Here is a 23226-nt window from a genome sequence, read left to right on the forward strand (position 1 = left end):
AGGCCGAGCGGACTGACAGGCTAGCTATCGCCTCCTGGAGCTTGGTGGGATAATGGCATGTAGGAGTGTTAGAGGCGTCCCCGGAGGTGGTATCTGGGTATTACAGTCGCTCCGACCGAAACGGGATTTCGAGGGAGAGCAATAGAGACGTTAACTGGGCTAGAGGGGCCGGAGGTCGATAGATTGAGCGGCTAGAGAGGCCGGAGGTAAGTGGCTGCAGAAGTCGGGCGGACCCGGAATCCAGAGGAAAAGGGACCATGACTTATGCTTATCTCTTCAAGTACATCATCATCGGAGACACAGGTAACCCGCGGGCGACAATCCTCAAGCTGGGGCGGGGATCCGAAACATCCAAGTCGGGGCTTGGGGGCGGGGCTCATTTAGTGGGCTGGGCGATTAAGTGAAGCGGGGGCGGGGCGGGCCGCCGGGGGCGGGGCTCGGGGCTCCCCTTCCCCAGTCCTGGACGCCCCGACACTGATCTGTTCTCGCTGCCTAACTCCTAACGCACGCGTCTTCTTTCAGGTGTGGGGAAGTCATGTCTCCTCTTGCAGTTTACAGACAAGCGGTTCCAACCTGTCCACGACCTCACAATAGGTAAGCGCATATACCTCTCCTAGAATAGATTATGAAATCTGACTAAAATAGAAAGTTAGCAGCTTTAGTGTTCTAAGTAGAAAAGTTACGTCTTCCTATTTTTGGGTTAGTCCAAAGTTATGTTAAGTGAAGAATGACTAAATGCTGAGAAATGGGCAGTAGTGTAATGGGGAGTAAGTAATTGAAAGGTGACTAGATTTAGAGATGACCATGAGGTATGGATTAGTTGCCTTAGGATTTTTTTTTTAACAAATGTGATTTGTATGTTTATGTAAAATCCTACGAAAACGTACTGTTAATTCAAAAACTCACCTTACTCTGCGGTAAATTAGTGTGAACCTCATTACTTTTTCAAAGTAATCACTACCATATAGATTTTGTGTGTGTGTTGGAGAGGAGGAAGCAAATGGAAGAGCCATCCCAGACCTAGAATAAAAGGTACATGAAACTGCTAACTTTTGTTTTAAAGAAAAGATATGATAATCATGAGTTTCAAAAACACTCTGGTAATCGTGGGAAATGTGAACATCTTCCACAAATTTGTGATGTGGGACGACCTGCTGAGTTTGAACAACCCTTTCCCCATAATCTCCGTAACTCCAACCCAAATAAAGATTATATACATAACACTAGCTTTCTTGGCATTCAATTGCCATTTCAGAATAAAATCCCTAGCTCCCATTCTTACTATATCACCACTTCCAAGTCCCACATTATGGAAATCTGAAGCTACTACTGATCCCAAAGTACTTATTCAGAGCCAAATAACTAAAGTGGTTAGAAAAGGATTTAGTATCAACAGGAAAATATTTTTGTAAATGACTATTGTGTACAACCACAGTGTGCTAGGTGCTAAGTGATACAGTGCTTAACAAGGCAAACGTGCCTACATTGAAAGCTCCAGTGGAGGAGGTGAGGTGAGGCTGGGGGCAGATACTGAAGAATAAATCACTGTTGCAGAAGGGGATAAGAGGCTGCCACATCTATCAGAAAAAGCTGAAAATGGAAGCATGAGCAGGAACTAGCCAGGTGAAGGGGTTGTGGAGATGAGAGAAAAGTGATCAGGGCAAGAGGGAAAAACAGGTGCAAAGGCTCAGGAATAACAGAGATCAGACTAATCTGGAAAACTGAAAGTAATTTAATATGGCTTGACCATGGAATCTAAAGTGAAGAGTGACAAGAACTAAGAGTAGAGAACATCTGGGGTGGGGAAGGGGAGAGATGAAGTTTTGACACACCTAAAGGTAAAGGGAGCAAGTGACAGGTTTCAAAGTAGTGGAATGAAGTGATCAATCAAGTTTCCCCAGAGTCCAATATATGCCCTGTTTCTTTCTGAATTCAGTCTTCTATACCAAGATAAACAAGGCAGTTGGCTATAAAATGTGCACAAAATATGAAGGTTTCTTCATAATTAGAGGAAGTTGCATAAAAGGGGACAGAAGTTGTATTTTTTAATTCTTCACCATTGAAACTCCATTCCTCTTGTCCAGAAAGAAAACATAAAAATTAGTGACTTTTTTTTTTTTAGTAACTGTCATTATTCTTGATGATGCAGTCTATAGTAGTAAGAAACAATTTTTTAAATCTGCTTATTGACTGTAAAACTTTATAGAATTGAGAGAGATTCTGGATATATTGTGCCTGGGGCCCCTGAATAGCAGAAGCTAGATTAGTACTGTTTCTTACCTGCAGATCAGAATTCCTGGAGTAAAGTACTGTGTAAAGATAGAAAATAGGACGAATTGTTTGACTTACAATCAAGTATTTTTAATGTAAGTGATCTTTGATTTTTAAGTTTTGTCCTGAGATTACCTTGATAGAAGTTGAATGCCAGGTAAACTAAACCCTTTATTCGGACTATCCGTTTCCAAACCCCTGTGAGGAATGCCGTTTTCTGGTGAACTCTTGGAATTATTGGAGATCTGAAATGTTTCATTCTTGAGAATCTATTCTTAGATAGGTGCTTTTCTAAAAAAAATTCTAAAATTGCAAAAAGCAAGTATTTATTGTTTCATATAGAGGATTAGTGACTGACTTTGGGAAAATATTAAGAAATATTTTCAAAAATTTAGAAGTTTTTTAAAAAGTTACAAATTAAACATTTCTTATTCAAATTTATGCATTAAACAATAATTCTAAAAATTAATTCACTTTTTCTATTTGATTTCTTAATTAATTTTTATGCCCATATATGCTTTTCAGTTATATTCCTGAGGTGGTTGTCACCTGGAACAAAGTTTTTAATTCTAAAAGATAAAACTTTAAGGAGCACAAAATTAATTGGAGCAAATAGGGAACTGTAATGGGCTTAGTGGCACTAAGTACGGAGGATGAGTCATTAGCACAATGAGGACAAGCATGAACCTCTTGTCACCATGGTTGTTGTTCATGAGAATTACATTCTTTCTCTCGGTTTTCACTGACAGGCGTGGAGTTTGGGGCCCGTATGGTCAACATTGATGGAAAACAAATCAAACTGCAAATCTGGGATACGGTAAGAGAAAACAAAAATACTCTAGTCCCAAATATAACAGTAAAGGCTGATGCAGGGATAAAGGGCTATGACGGAGGAGCTAAGGATGGAGGTCAGAGTTCAGTTCAGTCGCTCAGTCATGTCCAACTCTTTGCGACCCCATGGACTGCAGCACGTCAGGCTTCCCTGTCCATCACCAATAGCTGGAACCTACTCAAACTCATGTCCATCGAGTCAGTGATGCCGTCCAACCATCTCATCCTCTGTCATCCCCTTCTCCTCCTGCCTTAATCTTTCCCACCATCAGGATCTTTTCCAATGAGTCAGTTCTTCGCATCAGGTGACAAAAGTATTGGAGCTTCAGCTTCAGCATCAGTCCTCCCAGTGAATATTCAGGACTGATTTCCTTTAGGATGGACTGGTTGGATCTCCTTGCAATCCAAGGGACTCTCAACAGTCTTCTCCAACACCACAGTTCAAAAGCATCAATTCTTCAGCACTTAGCTTTTTATAGTCCAACTGTCAGATCCATACATGACTATTAGAAAAACCATAGCTTTAACTAGATGGACCTTTATTGGCAAAGTAATATCTCTGCTTTTTAACATGCTTTCTAGGTTGGTCATAGCTTTTCTTGCAAGGAGCAAGCGTCTTTTAATTTCATGGCTGCCGTCACCATAAGCAGTGATTTTGAAGCCCAAGAAAATAAAGTCTGTCACTGTTTCCATTGTCTCCCCATCTACTTGCCATGAAGTGATGGGACCAGATGCCATGATCTTAGTTTTTTGAATGTTGAGTTTTAAGCCAGCTTTTTCACTGTCCTCTTTGACTTTCATCAAGAGACTCGTCAGTTCTTTGCTTTTCTGCCGTAAGAGTGGTGTTGTCTGCATATCTGAGGTTATTGATATTTCTCCTGGAAATCTTGATTCCAGCTTGTGCTTCATCCAGCCTGGCATTTCACATGATGTACTCTGCATATAAGTTAAATAAAATGGGTGACGATATATAGCCTTGACATACTTCTTGCCCAGTTTGGAACCAGTCTGTTGTTCCATGTCTGGTTTTAACTATTCCTTTTTGACCTGCATACAGAAGTCAGAGGAGGTCTAGTGAAATCAAGGAGACAGGGAAGCTTTCACTTCCATCTGTTACAGTTACAAATTCTGAATGCCACATCTTTTTGTTTCAAATAACCCAAATATATAGGAGTTTGCTTTGGTAAATATATTGATTAAATAATCCAAAATTCAGGAATTTTCTAGCAGTCCAGTGGTTAGGACTTGGCGCTTTCAGTGCAAGGGCAGTATAAGGGTTTCATCCCTGGTCAAGGAACTACTATTCCATAAGTCATGCAGCATGGCCAAAAAAAAATATCCCAGATTCATTTGCATCTTACTTTGGAATGCATTTTGATTCTTAAGAAATGAGCCTGTCTGCTTTTGTAAGAATGGATACTTTATACATCTTGAAATTATATATAATGTGATGCTTCCCTTTGGGGGAAATGAGAAAACTTAATTCTCTTTATCTCCATCTTAATTCTTTGCTGCTTCGGATTTTTTTTAAAAACAGGAGATGGACAAAGATACCTCAGACTAATGCAGATCAACCCAAATTGAATGGCTCACTCTTTCTAGCTTTTTTTAAAAAATATTTATTTTTATTCATTTATTTGACTGCACCGGCTCTTAGTTGCAGCAGCAGGATCTTTAGTTGCAATATGTGGGACCTAGTTCCCTGGCCAGGGATCAAACTTTGCCCCCTGCATTGGGAGCTCAGAGTCTTAGCCACTGGACCACCAGGGAAGTCTCTTTCTAACTTACTGCCTCACAAACTTTGGTTCAGGAAATTGATTGAGATTAAGAAGTAAAGTGATTTGATTTCAAAAATCATTTGTGATAGCGCACTGGAAGTGTTTTCATTTGCAAAAGTTAAATGCTTCTATTGATTCAACCATCACACAGGCCTCCCTCAGACTTCCCTTTTAGCTCTTGAAAGGACTTGAGGAAGGAGAGGGCTTTCAACCATAGCAGAGGAGGAAAAAAAGTAAGTTAGAAGCCAACCAGGAATCAAATGATTTAAGACATAAAACTATTAGGGAAAAAAATAAAATTTAAGTGATCCCTTGGAGGGAAAAAATATGTTTTAGATCTTAAAGTGTGGTTAATATTACCAACAGAGTTCTTTAGAATTACTTTTGGATTTTGATGTTCTAACAGGTGCAATAAGACACTTATATGATTGTTGTAGTAAGAGATTCTTGTACTGTTGGAAATGTAACCTAGAACTAGTGTACTAGAACAGTCTTCTTACCTTAAACCTGGCTTTAGATTATGTGACATAATGTTTAAGAAAACAGACTTTTTTTGCTATGGAGTATTACACTAAGCTCCTACATTTAAATTATGGATTTGGTGTTTATAGAATTTTTAACTTCTGGCCAGTTACTGAACTGACCTTTGAGCCTAATTTTTCACATTTGTGTTAATTATTAGTATCATGAATGTTATCTTTGGTATATTGTGTTCAGTTCATTCAGTCACTCAGTCGTGTCCGACTCTTTGCAACCCCATGAATCGCAGCACACCAGGCCTCCCTGTCCATCACCAACTCCCGGAGTTCACTCAAACTCATGTCCATCGAGTCGGTGATGCCATCCAGCCATCTCATCCTCTGTCGTCCCCTTCTCCTCCTGCCCCCAATCCCTCCCAGCATCAGAGTCTTTTCCAATGAGTCAACTCTTCGCATGAGGTGGCCAAAGTACTGGAGTTTCAGCTTTAGCATCATTCCTTCCAAAGAAATCCCAGGGCTGATCTCCTTCAGAATGGACTGGTTGGATCTCCTTGCAGTCCAAGGGACTCTCAAGAGTCTTCTCCAACACCACAGTTCAAAAGCATCAGTTCTTCGGCACTTAGCTTTCTTCACAGACCAACTCTCACATCCATACATGACCACTGGAAAAATCATAGCCTTGACTAGACGGACTTTGTTGGCAAAGTAATGTCTCTGCTTTTGAATATGCTATCTAGGTTGGTCATAACTTTCCTTCCAAGGAGTAAGCATCTTTTAATTTCATGGCTGCAGTCACCATCTGCAGTGATTTTGGATCCCCCAAAAATAAAGTCTGACACTGTTTCCACTGTTTCCCCATCTATTTCCCATGAAGTGATGGGACCAGATGCCAAGATCTTTGTTTTCTGAATGTTGAGCTTTAAGCCAACTTTTTCACTCTCCTCTTTCACTTTCATCAAGAGGCTTTTTAGTTCCTCTTCACTTTCTGCCATAAGGGCAGTGTCATCTGCATATCTGAGGTTATTGATATTTCTCCCGGCGATCTTGATTCCAGCTTGTGCTTCTTCCAGCCCAGCGTTTCTCATGATGTACTCTGCATAGAAGTTAAATAAGCAGAGTGACAGTATACAGCCTTGACGTACTCCTTTTCCTATTTGGAACCAATCTGTTGTTCCATGTCCAGTTCTAACTGTTGCTTCCTGACCTGCATATAGGTTTCTCAAGAGGCAGGTCAGGTGGTCTGGTATTCCTATCTCTTTCAGAATTTTCCACAGTTTATTGGGATCCACACAGTCAAAGGCTTTGGCATAGTCAATAAAGCAGAAATAGATGTTTTTCTGGAACTCTCTTGCTTTTTCCATGATCCAGCGGATGTTGGCAATTTGATCTCTGGTTCCTCTGCCTTTTCTAAAACCAGCTTGAACGTCAGGAAGTTCACTGTTCACGTATTGCTGAAGCCTGGCTTGGAGAATTTTGAGCATTACTTTACTAGCGTGTGAGATGAGTGCAGTTGTGCAGTAGTTTGAGTATTCTTTGGCATTGCCTTTCTTTGGAATTGGAATGAAAACTGACCTTTTCCAGTCCTGTGGCCACTGCTGAGTTTTCCAAATTTGCTGGCATATTGAGTGCAGCACTTACACAGTATCATCTTCCAGGATTTGAAATAGCTCAACTGGAATTCCGTCACCTCCACTAGCTTTGTTCATAATGATGCTTTCTAAGGCCCACTTGACTTCACATTCCAGATGTCTGGCTCTAGGTGAGTGATCATACCATTGTGATTATCTTGATTGTGAAGATCTTTTTTGTACAGTTCTTCTGTGTATTCTTGCCACCTCTTCTTAGTATCTTCTGCTTCTGTTTAGGTCCATAACGTTTCTGTCCTTTATCAAGCCCATCTTTGCATGAAATGTTCCCTTGGTATCTCTGATTTTCTTGAAGAGATTTCTAGATCAATGCAATTTCTTTGCATTGATCGCTGAGGAAGGCTTTCTTATCTCTTCTTGCCATTCTTTGGAACTCTGCATTCAGATGCTTATATCCTTCCTTTTCTCCTTTGCTTTTCGCTTCTCTTCTTTCCACAGCTTCTTGTAAGGCCTCCCCAGACAGCCATTTTGCTTTTTTGCATTTCTTTTTCATGGGGATGGTCTTGATCCCTGTCTCCTGTACAGTGTCACAAACCTCGGTCCATAGTTCATCAGGCACTCTATCAGATCTAGTCCCTTAAATCTATTTCTCACTTCCACTGTATAATCATAAGGGATTTGATTTAGGTCATACCTGAATGGTCTAGTGGTTTTCCCTACTTTCTTCAACTTAAGTCTGAATTTGGCAATAAGGAGCTCACGATCTGAGCCACAGTCAGCTCCTGGTCTTGTTTTTGCTGACTGTATAGAGCTTCTCCATCTTTGGCTGCAAAGAATATAATCAGTCTGATTTCGGTGTTGACCATCTGGTGATGTCCATTTGTAGAGTCTTCTTTTGTGTTGTTGGAAGAGGGTGTTTGGTATGACCAGTGCGTTCTCTTGGCAATACCCTATTAGCCTTTGCCCTGCTTCATTCCGTATTCCAAGGCCAAATTTGCCTGTTACTCCAGGTGTTTCTTGACTTCCTACTTTTGCATTCCAGTCCCCTATAGTGAAAAGGACATCTTTTTTGGGTGTTAGTTCTAAAAGGTCTTGTAGGTCTTCATAGAATAGTTCCGTTCAACTTCAGCTTCTTCAGCGTTACTGGTTGGGGCATAGACTTGGATTACTGTGATATTGAATGGTTTGCCTTGGAAATGAACAGAGATCATTCTGTCGTTTTTGAGATTGTATCCAAGTACTGCATTTTGGACTCTTTTCTTGACCATGATGGCTACTCCATTTCTTCTAAGGGATTCCTGCCCACAGTAGTAGATATAATGGTCATCTGATTTAAATTCACCCATTCCGGTCCATTTTAGTTCGCTGATTCCTAGAATGTCGACGTTCACTCTTGCCATCTCCTGTGTGACCACTTCCAATTTGCCTTGATTCATGGACCTGACATTCCAGGTTCCTGTGCAATATTGCTCTTTATAGCATCGGACCTTGTTTCTATCACCAGTCACATCCACACCTGGGTATTGGTATATTGTGTAAAATCTATTTATTTTCCCATGTCCAGATCTTAGTTTCCCTATCTTTAAGAACAATAGTCTCCCATCCAAATCTTTATGTAGGGACAGAAGGATAAGCAATTTCAAGAATGTGAAAACTTTTCTGATAGAATAGAGTCAATGCCCAGGGAATTCATATTTAGATAATTTTGTTTCCTTTGATGAAACCTGTCCTCCCCCAAAACCTATTCCATCAAGAAAGCAAAAGTATCCTGTATATGGGGGCATAGTAAATTGCTCAATTATAAATAAATCTTAAATCTTGGCCCCCATTGGAAATGAAAGTAGAGAATAAACTTGAATTTGTTTTAGGACAGCTCTGTTCTGGGCCCTGGACTGCTTTCCCTAGTCGTTATTCCTATTTGCTATGACAGGATCCCAGTAAGGGACATCTTGGCAGTCCTGCTTTTGCGGATGTGTGTGCTAAGTCACTCGTCATGTCCAACGCTTTGTGACCCTGTGGACTGTAGCCCACCAGGCTCCTCTGTCCATCGGATTCTCCAGGCAAGAATACTGGAGTGGATTTTCATGCCCTCCTCCAGGGGATCTTCCCAATTCAGGGATCAAACCCACGTCTCTTAAGTCTCCTTCAGTGGCAGAAGGGTTCTTTACCATTAGCACCATCCGGGAAGCCCTGTCCTGCCTTTATCAGTCACTAAAGGTCAGTTAGTATATGCCTAATTTAAGTGCTTTGTATCTAATTTTCTTCGTTGATCCATTGGAATGAAACTTGTATTATATAGAGCATTGGCATTCTAAGATAATTTTCTAAGACAAAGGAGTGGAAACAAAAATAGAAACAAAAAACAAAGGTGATACGTGCAACATCATATGGGACTGAAAAATACTCTTTGAGTTTCTAGTTCTATTTCCAGTTCTCTCCTAGGGGATATTGTGTGGAAATGTCTTTGTCACACTGACTGTAGGGTAAATATATTCAGTGACAGGGAGCCAGGGATGCTAAACATTCAGCAATTAAATGGACAGTCTCACAGGAAGAATTGACCCGCCCAAAATATCAATTGTACTCCCACTGAAAGATATTGATTTCCCACCTGGACTTCTTCCTGGGCATTCAGGTTTTCTTTTGGCCAATTCTCTTTCCTTAATAGAAGTTCTTTTGTAAAATTGTAAAATAACACAAAAACACTTTGTGTTAAAGTGGCATCTGATCAAGTAACTTCTCTGCAAATAACCTGGTTTTGTTGGGATTTTTTTTGCTGTTGCCATGTTGATGGAAAAGGCTGGACAAGAATCCTTCCGTTCTATCACCCGTTCCTACTACAGAGGAGCAGCCGGCGCACTGCTGGTGTATGACATTACAAGGTGAGGCATGTCTGCTGCGTGAGAGGGAGACTCTTTCCTCTGTTCTCAAAATCTTTTTAATCCACCTAATCTAGTAAGAATGCTAAAGAGGAATTGCCTGTTTTATATTTTTCTTTATACATATAAGTTTCCCCTTTTTCTTATGCATTTGGAATTGCTTTGGCGTTTTGAAATGGGCCTCTGACCCACTTTTGAAATTTTTCTGCTGTAGGCGTGAAACCTTCAATCACTTGACCTCATGGTTAGAGGATGCCCGGCAGCACTCTAGTTCCAACATGGTTATCATGCTGATTGGGAACAAGAGGTAAAATTTTATTTGTATAAATAATAAGTACTAGATGTCATCTAGGTACTCTTTGGATATTGAATTATTTGGGACCTAAACTTTTTTAGTTCCATTACCATTTTAACCATTTTTAAGTGTACAGTTCTGTGGCATTGAGTACATTCACATTGTTATACAACTATCACCACCATTTATCTCCAGAACTTTTTTATCTTCCCCAACTGAAACTCTGTTCCCATGAACACTAATTTCACCTTCCCCATCCCACTGTTGTTGTTTAGTCACTAAGTTGTGTCTAACTCTTTTGCGACCCTATGGACTGTGGCCCGCCAGACTCCTCTGTCTGTGGGATTTCCCAGACAAGAATACTGGAGTGGGTTGCTGTTTCCCTCTCCAGGGGATCTTCCTAACCCAGGGATTGAAACCACGTCTCCTGCATTGCAGATGGATTCTTTACTGCTGAGCCATCAGGGAAGATCCCCATCCCACTAGCCCCTCGCAATAACCATTCTACTTTCTGTCTCTTCTGACTACTTTAGGAATCTTACAATATTTGTCCTCTTGTTCCTGGCTTTTGTTTAGCATAACATCCTCAAGGTTTATCTATATTGTAGCGTGTGTCAGAATTTTCTTCTGTTTTAAGGTTAGATAGTAATCCATTGGATGTATTTACCACATTTTCTTTATTATCCATTGATGTACACTTTGGTTGCTTCTAACTTTTGGCTGTTGTGAATAATGCTGCTGGTCAGCATGGGTGTACAAAGATCTGCTTAGGTCCCTGCTTTCAGTTCTTTAGGATATATGCCCAGAAGTGGAACTGCTGGATCTTATGGAAATTCTGTTTAATTTTTGGAGGTACTGCTGTACGGTTTTCCATAGTGGCTGCACTACTTAACATTGCTACTCTCAGTGCACAAGTGTTCCAGTTTCTCCCCATCCTTAGCAACATTTGTTATTCTCAGTGAATTTTCTAAGGCACCCATGAGCCAAAAGACATACTTGATGGATTTGTTATTAAATAGTTAGGTCTAAACAAAGTAGCAGGTATTTTTGTCATAGCAACTGAGTAACTGTTTGGAAAACGGAAAACATGAATTAAAAGAAAAAGAATTTATTATTTCATTCTTAAGTAACTGTAACTACTTGCTAATGACCTGTGTATGCCTGTCAGGCACAGCACAGCTTGTCAAACCTTGGAGTTAACACTGCACACTACCACTCTTTTTTCTGTTGCAAATTGATTTTTGTGCAGTGTTTGCTTTTTGTCACAGCAGCTGCCAAGAATGCAGCCTCAAAAAGAAGTGCAAATGTTGAATCTATCATGATCTGATTTTGACACTGCCAGTTATATTAAGCTTGTATTTATGTGGGGGCTTCTCTGGTGGCTCAATGGTAAAGAATCCGCCTTCCAGTGCAGGAGACACGGGTTCTATCCCTGGGTTGGGAAGATCCCCTGGAGAAGGAAATGGCAACCCCTTCCATTGTTTTTGCCTGGGAAATCCTATGAACAGAGGAGCCTGGCAGGCTACAGTCCATGGGGTCACAAAAGAGTCGGCTCTGACTTAGCGACTGAACAACAACAATTTATGTCGTGTTCTGATGTTGAGTGTTGCTGTGTTTCCCTTGAGTATTTAAAATAATCTGTGGCACCTAGAACTGTGGCCACAGACTGATTATACTCATTGGTTCAGCCAATTTGTGAAAAACCTTAAGTACATCCTAGGTATTGTGCTAGACCCTGAGTGGGCAAGGTGAAAACAAAATCCTGCCCTCATTCCCATGGAGTTCACAGTCTAGTGGAGACATAGATATTAAATATAAAATGATTTGTATCTGTTTACAAATTATGATAAATGCAGTGAAGGGGAAAAAAAAGGGCACTATAAAAAAGAGTACCAGGATACTTATTTATTTTTTATAATTTTATTTGGGCTTCTCTGGTGACTCAGATGGTAAAGAATCCGCCTGGGATGCAGGAGGCCAGGGTTTGATCCCGGGGTCAGGAAGATCTCCTGAAGGGAATGGCTACCCACTCCAGTGTTCTTGCTTAGAGAATCCCATGAACAAAGGAGTCTGGGGTCTTATTGCTGCTTGTGGGCTTTCTCTAGTTTTGGAGAGCAGGAGCTACTCACTAGTTGCAGTGTGCAGGCTTCTCGATTTTGTGGCTTCTCTTGTTGTGGAGCACGGGCTCTAAGGCATGCCCGCTTCAGTAGTTGTGGCAAATGGACTCGGGAGTTGTGGCACACCGGCTTAGCTGCTCTGCTCTGAGGCATGTGCGATCCTCCCAGACCAAGGATCAAACGAGTGTCCCCTGCATTGGACCACTGGACTACCAGGGAAGCCCCAGGGTACTTACTGTTGATTTAGAGTTGTAATTTAAACTGGAATCTGAAGGATGGGCAAGAGTTCACTGGGCAAAGTTTTTGAAAAGGTGTCAAACGGGGTTAAGAAACTCTGTGAAAGCTCTAAACTGGGAAGAAGCTTGATGATAAATTTATAATGTTGGAAGAACCTGGTGTGGTTAGACTAAATCAAAGGGGAATGGTACAAGATGAGGTTGGAAAAGAAGACAGGAGCCAGATCTTGTGGCACTTACAGACCTGAGTGAGGAGTCTGGATTTTATTCTAAACAAGTAGGAAGCATTTAAGAGTTTTAAGCAGGGAAGTAGCTTGATCAGATTTTAAAAGATCTGGAGGGGAGCAAGGGTTGATGTGGATCTCAGCTGCAGCAGTCCAAGTGAGAAAGTGGTGGATTGGACTAGGTCAGTGACACTGGAGAGAGAGAGAAAGGATGATTGTAAGGTACATTTTGGAAGTACTTCGCTTTGGGGTGAATTGGATATTTGGTGTGAAGAAGGAAAAAATGTTAATAATAACCTTGGTTTTTGGCTTGTGCCATGTGGAGGTGTGGGACAGAGTTGGGTTGGGGGGAAAAGATGATATTTCATTTTGATGTATATCTGAGGTGCCTTTTACACATGAGTAGAAATGAACAGGAAAATGGACAAACAGATCTGGAACTCAGAGGTATGTCTGGGCTAGATGTTCAGATTTAGGACTGTTGCCATTTCGGGTTAGTTCTTCCTTGGTCTTCACACAGCTCATGAAAAATAAGTATACGTTTTGCAGATGTTTTGTTCTCTAGTGGACTTACTCCTGGATTTTTTCTTTTCATGGTGAAAAACTGGAATCCTCCCAAATGAAAATTTCCAGTTTGAAAAATGAAAATTGGACAATTCACCATAATCTTATTCTGCATCCTTTAATCCTGTGTTTCATAAAGTCTTTTCCATGCCACTTTATTCTTCCTCAGTCCTCGGCTCTGTTCTCAGGATCACCTAATTTTACCCATATCATTTTCTCTGAATCCTTCATTTCCCTGGTGGCAGGCTGCTGTTTATTATACATGTTAATAATGATAATAGTGAGTTAAGGCAGCTGGGTTTTCCTTATTCCTTGCTGTCTTCTTCTTGTGGCTTGATTCCAGTAATGAGGAAGATACTTATCACTATGCGATGTGACATCCATGACTTTTCTACTTCCCAGTAACTGGAATTTCCCTTTCTTCTTCTTTCCTTTGGTTTAACTGGATCTCCTTCAAAAGAGAAGACTACAGCATAGACCTTGAGAAACTATGGGGCTTGCCTAACCTTTTATAAACCCTTTTCTCTGTAATAAGAGATAAGGCATTATCCTCAACTGTGCAGCAGCTGTCAAGAATCTGATCTGAAGAATATTTTCCCAGAGGCTACAGAAATCAGTAACCCTGTACAAGAGGACACCATTCAGGATCTGCATTCTTTATGGATTAACTGGCAGTTGAAACAGCTGTGGGATTCTTTTAGAATAAATTTCTTCTTTCACTTGGATCTTTTTTTAGTTTTCTCCCCAATTAATGATTAATCTCTTGCAGTGACTTAGAGTCTCGTAGGGATGTGAAGAGAGAAGAAGGAGAAGCCTTTGCTCGGGAACATGGACTTATATTCATGGAAACTTCAGCCAAAACAGCCTGCAATGTTGAGGAGGTACTATTTGGGAAAAAGTAGGGAAAGCTTTTCAGAGATTACACCGTTATCTTTGTCCCCCCTTTTTTTTCCTTCAGAATTCTCCTCCTCTGTTAAAACATGGGTAAGAAAAGGATGTCTTGTGGTCATAGTGACCACGTATCTCCCTTTAAGGGAATTGTTCCATTTGTTTTTCCTTGATTCCTAAGGCTTTACTTTTATATTAAGTAACATTAATTGATAAGTGTGGATTGACACTACTGTTATTTGTAAATCATCTTAGTTGAGGAACTAATGAATTCCATCTTAGTCATTCCTAAGTCTGGTGTTGAATCTGTCTTAAGTAACTGACTCAGAAGAGAGCATGTTTGCTTTATTTGCAGAGTGTGCCAATCTGGGAACCCTAGGTACATCTTGCGTCAATACCAAAATACCATAGAATCTCTTTTTTCTATTTGAAATTGTTTGGAATGGCTTTTACAGGGCCTTTGGAGGACCTTGTGTATTTTTACTCAATTCTCGTAATGGTTCCCAATTCACTTTTGAAATCCAAATAGGCATAATATTTGTATTCTCTTTTCCTAATTTCTCTACCTAAACTTGAGCCTAATGCTATGATTTATGTCTCCTTCAGGCCTTCATTAACACAGCCAAAGAAATATATAGGAAGATCCAGCAGGGTTTATTTGATGTCCACAATGAGGTAAGATAGGGTAAGGGGCTGACAATTACTTTTGCTTTGTTTTAAACAGGACAGGATGCTTCCTAGAATATAAGCACTTCCTGTCTAACATGATACTATATGAAGCTATATGAACTGGCATAGCTTGTCTGTTTTTTTCTCAAGTCTGAGACCCAGACTGCTTAAAGAGATTATTAATTGCTGATCTAAAAGGTTTATACATTATGGGAGGTTTTCTTCTCAACCTCAGGTTTTTACTATTCCAAAGCATGAGGGAGGTGTGATTCTTAATTGCTTAGCTTCTCATTTCTATAAAGCACATTTGGGGGGGAATAAATGAATTATATGCTAATATGCTGCCACTTCTGTTTTACCTACTCTTACCAATCACATCCTGATTCTGCACATAGCTATGAAACTTAAGTATAACAGTCACTTGGGCACAGAAGCCACTTCCAGTGATCTATAATACCACAGCTGGTCACCTTATCTTCACCATCACAGAGTACTGTTCCACAGCAGTCTGGCTAAGGCACATGGTTACCTGCCAAGGCCATACCTGCTTCTAGAAATTGTAATTAATGATTTCTCCTTTTATCCCTCTCCTTTCTCCCACTTACTTTTACACTGAGGTGGGAACTATTGCCTCTTTTCTCTTACAGGCAAATGGCATCAAGATTGGACCCCAGCAGTGTATTTCAACCCCAGTGGGACCCAGTGCCTCCCAGCGGGGCTCTCATGACATGGGGGCTGACTCTGGCTGCTGCTGAACAACTGGCCTGGACTCTTTTTTTTCCTTCCTGGAACAGCTTCAGATCAATAGGCTTAAAGAAAGAGGTCTTACATGCTTTGGCTGAGAAAAGCCTCTTTTCAAGGTGTGATGTTTTGCCTCTCCACTTAAAGACCAGGGGAGAATTTGGGCCCTTATTGACCTGTCCTTCTTCAGGGACGTGAGCGTTCCCTATAGATTAGGGCTCTTTTCATTCTCCTGTTTTAATTTGTAAAATGTTAGGATCAAAGCTGATTGTCATGGTAGTTCAAAAATAAATTCTTTTATAAGCAGACACAATCTACTCCCCACCAAGAATTAGTAACAAGGTCTAGGACGTTCTGCTTGAGCCCTTGAGGTGACTGGGATCTGGCTGCCCTTTGGGTTTTATGTCCTCAGTTTAGGGATTTCATTGAGGTTTTTCACTTGCCACTACATAAGAATTGTTGCAGAAGGCAGTTCCTTCTAGTTGAACTGCTCAAGGATGATGAACACTTCTCCTCCATCCCATTTCTAGTTTCTCTGTTTCAGAGTAACTACACAACTTTTGAGAGTAGTAGAGTTGGTCCTAGCCTTGTAGCCACTTATTATCATTACCTAAAGAAAACATCTTTCCCTGTTTGTTTTGTTTTAGGGACCAGACCTAACATTGGTAAGTCAGTGTCTTTCACCAAATAGACTCTTACTGTTTTATCCCACTCACTTCTTAAGGAGACCTATTTAGACTTTCTATCAAGCTAATCTGCCTACTGTACATGACATTTTGCTTCCACTCCTATGCCTTTGCACATGCCCTACTATACACTACTGTTATACTCAAAGTCCACATTTTTTTCCTTCAGAAAGCCTTCTTTGACCTAGGGACTTCTGAACAATTACTGACACAGTACCTTTTAGCTTTCATATATTGTTTATTCATATGTATATTTATTTGTATTTATGTTACTTTGTAAATATGTTTTATAGTAGCTTTGTGTGTGGAACCTGTCTCCCTGAGGTTGTAAGCTCCCTGAGAGCAGGAACCCCTGGTATGCTTTCACTTTTGTAAACCACTTCCTCCACCATTCCTTCACAGTGCCTAGTGCTACTCATGTGATCACTGAATTTGACTGACAAAGACTTGGAACAGGTTTATTTTAGGCTGCAGAGGAAACAAAAAGCCTTACAGTCATCTCTTTGTAATTCTATCTCAGTCTATTCCATCTGCTTACCCTGAATTCTTTATTGCTCTTCTCCTTCTCTTCTCTCTGCTTTCCCTGGCTCTTTGCCTCCATTCCATGCAGCATACAATAAAGCTGCCTGCTTCCAAGCAGTCAAATAAGTGGATACATCTCCATTTGAAGAGCATACAATACTATCCTAGTCAAGTCTGTCTTTGCTGTACTTACCGTGCAGCCTTCTGGGTCAGTTGCTGTACTGATGTCTCATTTTCTTCCACAGCACTGGGGTCTTGTGAATTTTTTTCCTCTTTTTTTTTGGTTGTCGATAAATTGTTTCATTATTAAATATATGCATGTATCCAAGCTGCTCACATTTCATGTGTCATTTCTGATTGTATCCCAAACATAAGTAGATACTCTTCTTCTAGGAAATTGTATCAAAGGAATTGGAAGAAGCCTTCTTGAGATACATTCATTTTATACTGGATTCTGCCCCCAGTAGCAGTAGTATTAGTTCACACTGTACCACAGGAAGTTGGAAGGCATATGGAGTATTACTTTGATTAAGGTTTGGTTTGGTTTGGTTTTTGAAAACTCCTACCTCATTTCAAAAAGGATTAAAGCTGTTGAATTTGGCTAGTCCACTCACACCAGAGACAGAAGTAATGTAAATAAAACTTTATGGTTTCTGTACAGGAGTTTTCCTCTGTCAGTCAAAGAAACCTTTAGCGATCAGGATGAATCAGAACATTGATCAGAACATCATTCTGTCTAGAGCTGCTGCTTTTGGAGTGTATCTTTTTTTTTTTTTTTAACATGGTAAACAATTCAAATGGAGTATCTCTTGAATTGATAATCCCATATTATCCAAAAACCACTCATAACCTTCTATACTCAGGTATTTCATCAGTTTTAAGCATAAGAAATGAGAGTATCTAGGCAAATTTATGACCTTTGTTGATCACTGCTGATGTTCTGAATGAAATGGTCATGAGAAGTTACAGAAAATGCATCTCCCACCCCCATGTGAAGAATACTGGTTATAAGATAATATGAGTGTTGGTTGATTTTTGAAGCCCAGGACCCTTGGAAATATACTACTTATAGCAGTCTAAGTCATTACTATTTATAGGTCATTGCATATGGCAGGGATACCCATTCCCCTTTCTGTCTGTGCCTAATAACTGGTTCCTTTGATAGTAGCTTTATTTTGTACCAAAAAAGCAGAAGGATAATAGGTTCTCATTCTAGAAACTATAATTAAGGTCATATCTGTATATGCATTTACACATTGTTCTGGTAAGCCCTAATACTAACATCAAATTTGATATAACAGTGGTAGCCAAGGAAGAATTTGGCCAACAGATTTTGTTCAATATACAGAGAAATGTACTTGGCCAAGTCTTCTGTGATAAAATGTTGACTCACATGACTCCTTTAGGTCTCTGAGCTCCTACTATGTGTGACCATGCAAATGTTACTTCTTGAGAAATTCCTTTAATGATAGGGAAAGACACCCTTCACTCAGGATTTCCAAAAAATTAAAAACTTACTGTAGCAAATTTTAATAGCAGTAGAGTTAAACTAGAAAACATGGGTAAATCTTTCTCATTGAGGGCAAGAGGATTTCATCTACTGTAAAATTATTTCCATAACAATTTAAACACTATCATTGGGAAATTACTCTGCAGCCAATATTTCTAAGGCAGTATCGTAATGCCCTCCTTGCATATAATTTCACCTCTAAGACATCATTTGCTCTATCCATATTCACAAATAGTTTGGGTCTATTGATGAATTGAGGCCTTTTTTTTTAAGTTGAAATTCTTTACTGAATTTTGTTCATTTCCAACTGACTAGCAGTACTCTGTACTGTCAAAGTCAGAACACTGGAAAACTTGCGAGCGAAACATAAGGTTTAGAAGCATCTAGAATAGATGCATAACCTATGCTGATGTTATGCTGATATCCTGAGGATTGAGACATTTCTAAAGGATTATCCCAGGAACTCAGAAAATACACTCACTTCAAGAATTAATTTTTGCTTCTTTGATTTGGTTAAGATCGCTTCACTTGTATGAGAGAGGGTGGGGGCTGCCTCCAGGCACACTCAGCATTATTCCAGGTTTATTCCCCATCGTGACTGAGGGGTACTCTGATTACGTAAAGGAGAGTACGTTGGGGCTGTACCTAAGCAGTCGGACAGGACGCCGAAAAGGGCTTTAGATTCCTTAAGCACTCCCTCCTCCCGGCCCGAAAGGCACCAGCCCGATCCAAGATGGCTTCCCAGAAACAGGTAACTAAATGTTCTAGTTTAGAGCGCCCCCAACGGCGGGGGTCAAGAAAAGAAGGATGCGGAGAGATCCGAAAGCCCGTGAACGGAGAGCGGTCAGAGACAAGGTACCGCCAGATTTTATTTTCAATCAGGCATATGTGTGGTTGCCTCAGCCTTTTAGGACCTCCCATCCTCAAGAGACTTCCTGGATGGAGCTCACATTACCCTGCTGGAAGAGGCGGGGCGTCGGCCCTGCCATTGGCGGGTGGGAGCGTAGGTGGGCGGAGCAAGGGAGCATGGACTACTAGCAAGCTAGATTGAGGCGAGGGCTGGCCATGCTCCGCCGGAAGGCGCCTTGTTCTCCGAAAGGGTGAGTTGAAACGCTGGCTGGAAAGGAAGCGCCGGGACTTGTTCAGGTAGGCTCTCAGCACACGCCCGCTGCTCAGTGCTGGTCCAAGAGTCTTTGCAAAAGCTGCGGCTCTTAGATTGGTTTTCATAACTCATCCTCCTCCTCGCTTCCCCGCCCTCTGTCCTTCCCCCAGTTGTGCGGGATCAGGTGCTGGGTGATGCTCCGGACTGAACCATTCTCCTTTGTGAGAGGCCGGGGGAGAGGGCGGCTGCCGGCCCGCAGGGCCCGAGCCGGGCTGAGCCGCGAACGCGGCTGCCCCGGCCCCTGTGAAGTTTCTAGGCCTTGTCATTGCATTACTGGGCATCGTGTAGATTTGAGGCAGATCCGTTTTCTCCTTGCTCCTTCAGAGGGAAAACTCCGCGGCTCCGTTTGGTTACTCCATACTTTGGACTCAGAAGTGGGAGTTTGGGGTTTGGGTTTTGTGTGTGTGTATTTTAGCAATAAAGGTGGTTAGGAGAGCATGAGGTGAGCATGTGCGATTGTTTTACATTATTAGGTGTAATTTCTGTGGAACTTTGGGAGAGCGGAGCAGGCTTTTGGACAGTGTTTAGAGGTGGTTGGAAGAGAGGAGCTCTAGCTTTGCATCTCCATTGACAGGTCCGCAGAGCTCACTGGTTTTCTGTTGCATTATGTAAACTCTTCAGTGGCAGAAGACCCCTCCCCCTTCCTCGGAGCGAAAGCAGTTTCTTTATTTACCTGTCTCCAGTGTCGCAGGAAATTTCCCTGCCTTTGCGGCAGCTGTGCAAATGCAGCAGCTCCTACCTTTTAAGGGGCAGTCCTAAATGATTAAGATCTTCAAGGAAGAGATGAATAGTGGTATATAGATGTTTGGTGGACCAATCTCTTTTCAATGACTGAGAACAGTGAGCCAGAAGTGGAAGACTGAGAACTTGATGTCTTTTTCTTTTAAAGAATAGACATAGTGGAATGCCCCAAACACCAGAGGAGCTGCGTTTTCTGTCTACTGCATCCTACCATCGCCTAGCATCCACAGCTTGTTTACTCTTCATGTTGTTCTAAACCTATCAGGTCAGCCGGAGATTCTCTGCCTGTTATCCTTAGCATCAGGTGAGGTCCTATCCACTGTGGGGCACGTTAGTTACTAGAAGGTGAGTTTGTGATTTGAATAGTATTCTCTTGTTAGTCCATTAGATATGTCTTCTGCTTAGGAATTTCTTTTGTATTGATCAACAAATAGGTTTCAGAACGAACTGTGGTCCACCTCTTAGGGCGAGAACATGGGAAGTTTCTCATTCCAAATATTTTGGATTATCTCACCCCTTAAAGGAAAAGAAGAGTTATGATAAGGAAAACAACGTTTTTCATTTAAAGAGACAGGTGGTAAGAGTGGTGTGCCAGTGGGTCTGCAAGGCAAAATGAAGGACGTTGGCCAAAGAGAAGGTACATGTGTGTAAAGACAGGCTTCGGGGAAGGTTTAAAACTGCAGTAGCAAAGGAGTAATGGATTAGGATAAGAGATTTGATGAAACAGTGCATGGTTAGTGACATAGAATTCTTGCTTTCCTCATGTTTGATCTATCCTGTGCCTCTGGCCTTTTGAGTATGTCAGTTCCCAAATTGACAAAATCCGTTTAGACATGGATAGAAATGATAGAAATAGAAATCTGCTGAGCTGGTTGTGAATCACCAGGAAACACAGATCTTGTATTTCCCGGGACAGTCTTCTCTGCAGCACCTGCTGGGTGATGGGGTGAAAGAATCTTGGCATTGTGGTAACCACCGCTGCAGAGTTTTAGTTGTAACAGGAAAAATTTGCCACTTATTATTAGAAGGGTCAAGTTTCTGGTAGGTAAGGTAGGGTGGTGAAGGGAATTGATCTTTAAAAGAAACCATTGTACGTGTCGTTTTTGAAAAGGGTGAGGTTTTTCTGGGCAAAGCTAACACTTTATTAATTTGTGGGTTTCAAGCTCTGTACTTGCTTTCTGAAAGAATGAGATTTGATATTCATTCAGATGAATGCTAAATGCTTTGAAGATACTGTTTGTCTACAGTCCTGCAAAGGTTAAGCTATCTCTGAGCTTACGTTTAGCCTAATAACTGAAGGATAAACAAGATAATATTGTTCTGGACCCTCCACCCTCAGCCTTAGAAGTGACTCCACTTCTGGAGTTATATTTGAACTGGTCCCTGATCCGCAGGTCTTTGCTTGACCTACCCTTGCACCTACTATAACCAACTTAGTATTTACTCTCTTACTTTTAGCATTCAATTCATTGGTAAACTATCATTTCAGAACCTATTCATCTCCTCTTTAATTAATTGTTCTTTTTCTCACAGAGCAGGTGGTCTTCCTTTTATCCTTGTTATAATTTTGTTCACTTTGCCTTTTATTTTGACTCACTGACATTGTCCCTTTTCGCATCTGTCTTAAGACCATTTAAGAATGCAAAGAGACCCTGACTTTCAAGAGGGGTTCCTTTGGTTTCTGGTACCCAAATACCTTGGCTTCCCTGGTAGCTCAGCTGGTAAAGAATCCACCTGCAATGCAGGAGACACTGGTTCGATCCCTGGGTTGGGAAGATCCCCTGGGGAAGGAATAGACTACCCACTCCAGTATTCATGGACTTCCCTGGCTCAGATGGTAAAGAATCCACCTGCAGTTGGGGAGACCTGGGTTCAGTCCCTGGGTTGGGAAGATCCCCTGGAGGAGGGCATGGCAACCCACTCCAGTATTCTTGCCTGGAGAATCCCCATAGACACAGGAGCCTGGTGGGTGACAGTCCATAAGGTCGCAAAGAGTTGGACAGGACTGAGCAACTAAGCACAGCACGGCACCCAAGTAACAGTTGTATTTCTATGTAGCATTGCTGTTGTGTGAACTGTTTACTATTGCCTAAAGCTTTGTTTAACCATTTATTAAATTTTGAATTATCCTGGATCCCCTTCTCCCAACCTTAACTTCTGTTTTGTTTTGTGTTGGTTCTTAAATGAAGTTGTAGTTTAGCTTTTTTTCTTTGTTTGTTTTGCTTTTTCTGACTAATTCATATTGTCTTTAAATGTTTCATTGTTTCTCTATGTTGCAAAATAAGTCCACCTCTTTGTAGTTATTGGATATTTTAAATTTAAACTACAGAGTATGTTACTCTCTGAGATTTCTCATTAAGCTGTTCAGGCGGTAACAATTTCTTTTGCCGTTTTATTACCCATCACTTTCTATCCTTCACTAAACTCTTGGTTATTGAATGTTACATGAAGCAAAATAGTCTACTCTGCTGTACTTTGCATGTGTGCCCAGTCGTGTCCAACTCTTTGCGACCCCATGGACTGTCCCCCTCTAGGCTCCTCTGTCCATGGGATTCTCCAGGCAAGAATACTGGGGTGGGTTGCCATTTCCTCCTCCAGGGGATCTTCCCAACCCACGGATCCAACCCACATCTCCTGCACTGCAGATAGATTCTTTACCACTGCACCGCCTGGGAGGCCCTGTAAGTTAACTTTAAAGTATGTAATTGTTGCCTTCAGATCCTGCAGGAGAAGTTTTTTTTTTAAAATAAAGCACTTAATTTCTGTGTATGTTACATGATAATGTAACATATATTATTTATTCCTCTATATGTTACATGATAATGAAAAATCTAGCAGAAAGACTGGCACAGATAGTTAGTTACTTTTCATGCACCTTTAGCAGGGATGAATCCAGGAATGAACTCCAAGCAATGGGACAGTGTAGGCTCCGGAGCCTAGATGACATTCGAGGTGTATTTCAAGTATATTCTCATCAGTTTGTTTGAAAAGAATTTTCAGAACATAGTCAAATAAAAGTACAAAAAATTGCAAAACCAAACCAAGGA

The 23226-nt window shown here is 41.0% G+C and overlaps 2 protein-coding genes across 5 annotated transcripts in view; both read left to right on the forward strand.

The window, feature by feature from the left end:
- The first annotated feature begins 4 nt into the window (after positions 1–4).
- Positions 5–17094, forward strand: RAB2B (RAB2B, member RAS oncogene family). The gene is made up of 8 exons (XM_019968396.2): positions 5–303; positions 523–594; positions 3021–3088; positions 9745–9827; positions 10039–10131; positions 14030–14141; positions 14755–14823; positions 15465–17094. Exons 1-8 carry the CDS (start codon positions 258–260, stop codon positions 15570–15572), a joined length of 651 nt encoding a protein of 216 aa, XP_019823955.1. The 5' UTR covers positions 5–257; the 3' UTR covers positions 15573–17094.
- A 2217-nt stretch (positions 17095–19311) lies between these two features.
- CHD8 (chromodomain helicase DNA binding protein 8) overlaps positions 19312–23226 on the forward strand; it is a 58415-nt gene continuing 54500 nt past the window's right edge. For 3 of the 4 annotated variants that reach the window (XM_070797143.1, XM_070797145.1, XM_019968397.2), the window contains exon 1: positions 19312–19422. The gene's annotated coding sequence lies outside the window, so the exon portion shown is untranslated. The remainder of the gene's footprint in view (positions 19423–23226) is intronic. The other variant, XM_070797146.1, reaches the window with a different exon arrangement.

Source organism: Bos indicus, chromosome 10, assembly GCF_029378745.1.
Source record: "Bos indicus isolate NIAB-ARS_2022 breed Sahiwal x Tharparkar chromosome 10, NIAB-ARS_B.indTharparkar_mat_pri_1.0, whole genome shotgun sequence".
NCBI lineage: Eukaryota > Metazoa > Chordata > Mammalia > Artiodactyla > Bovidae > Bos > Bos indicus.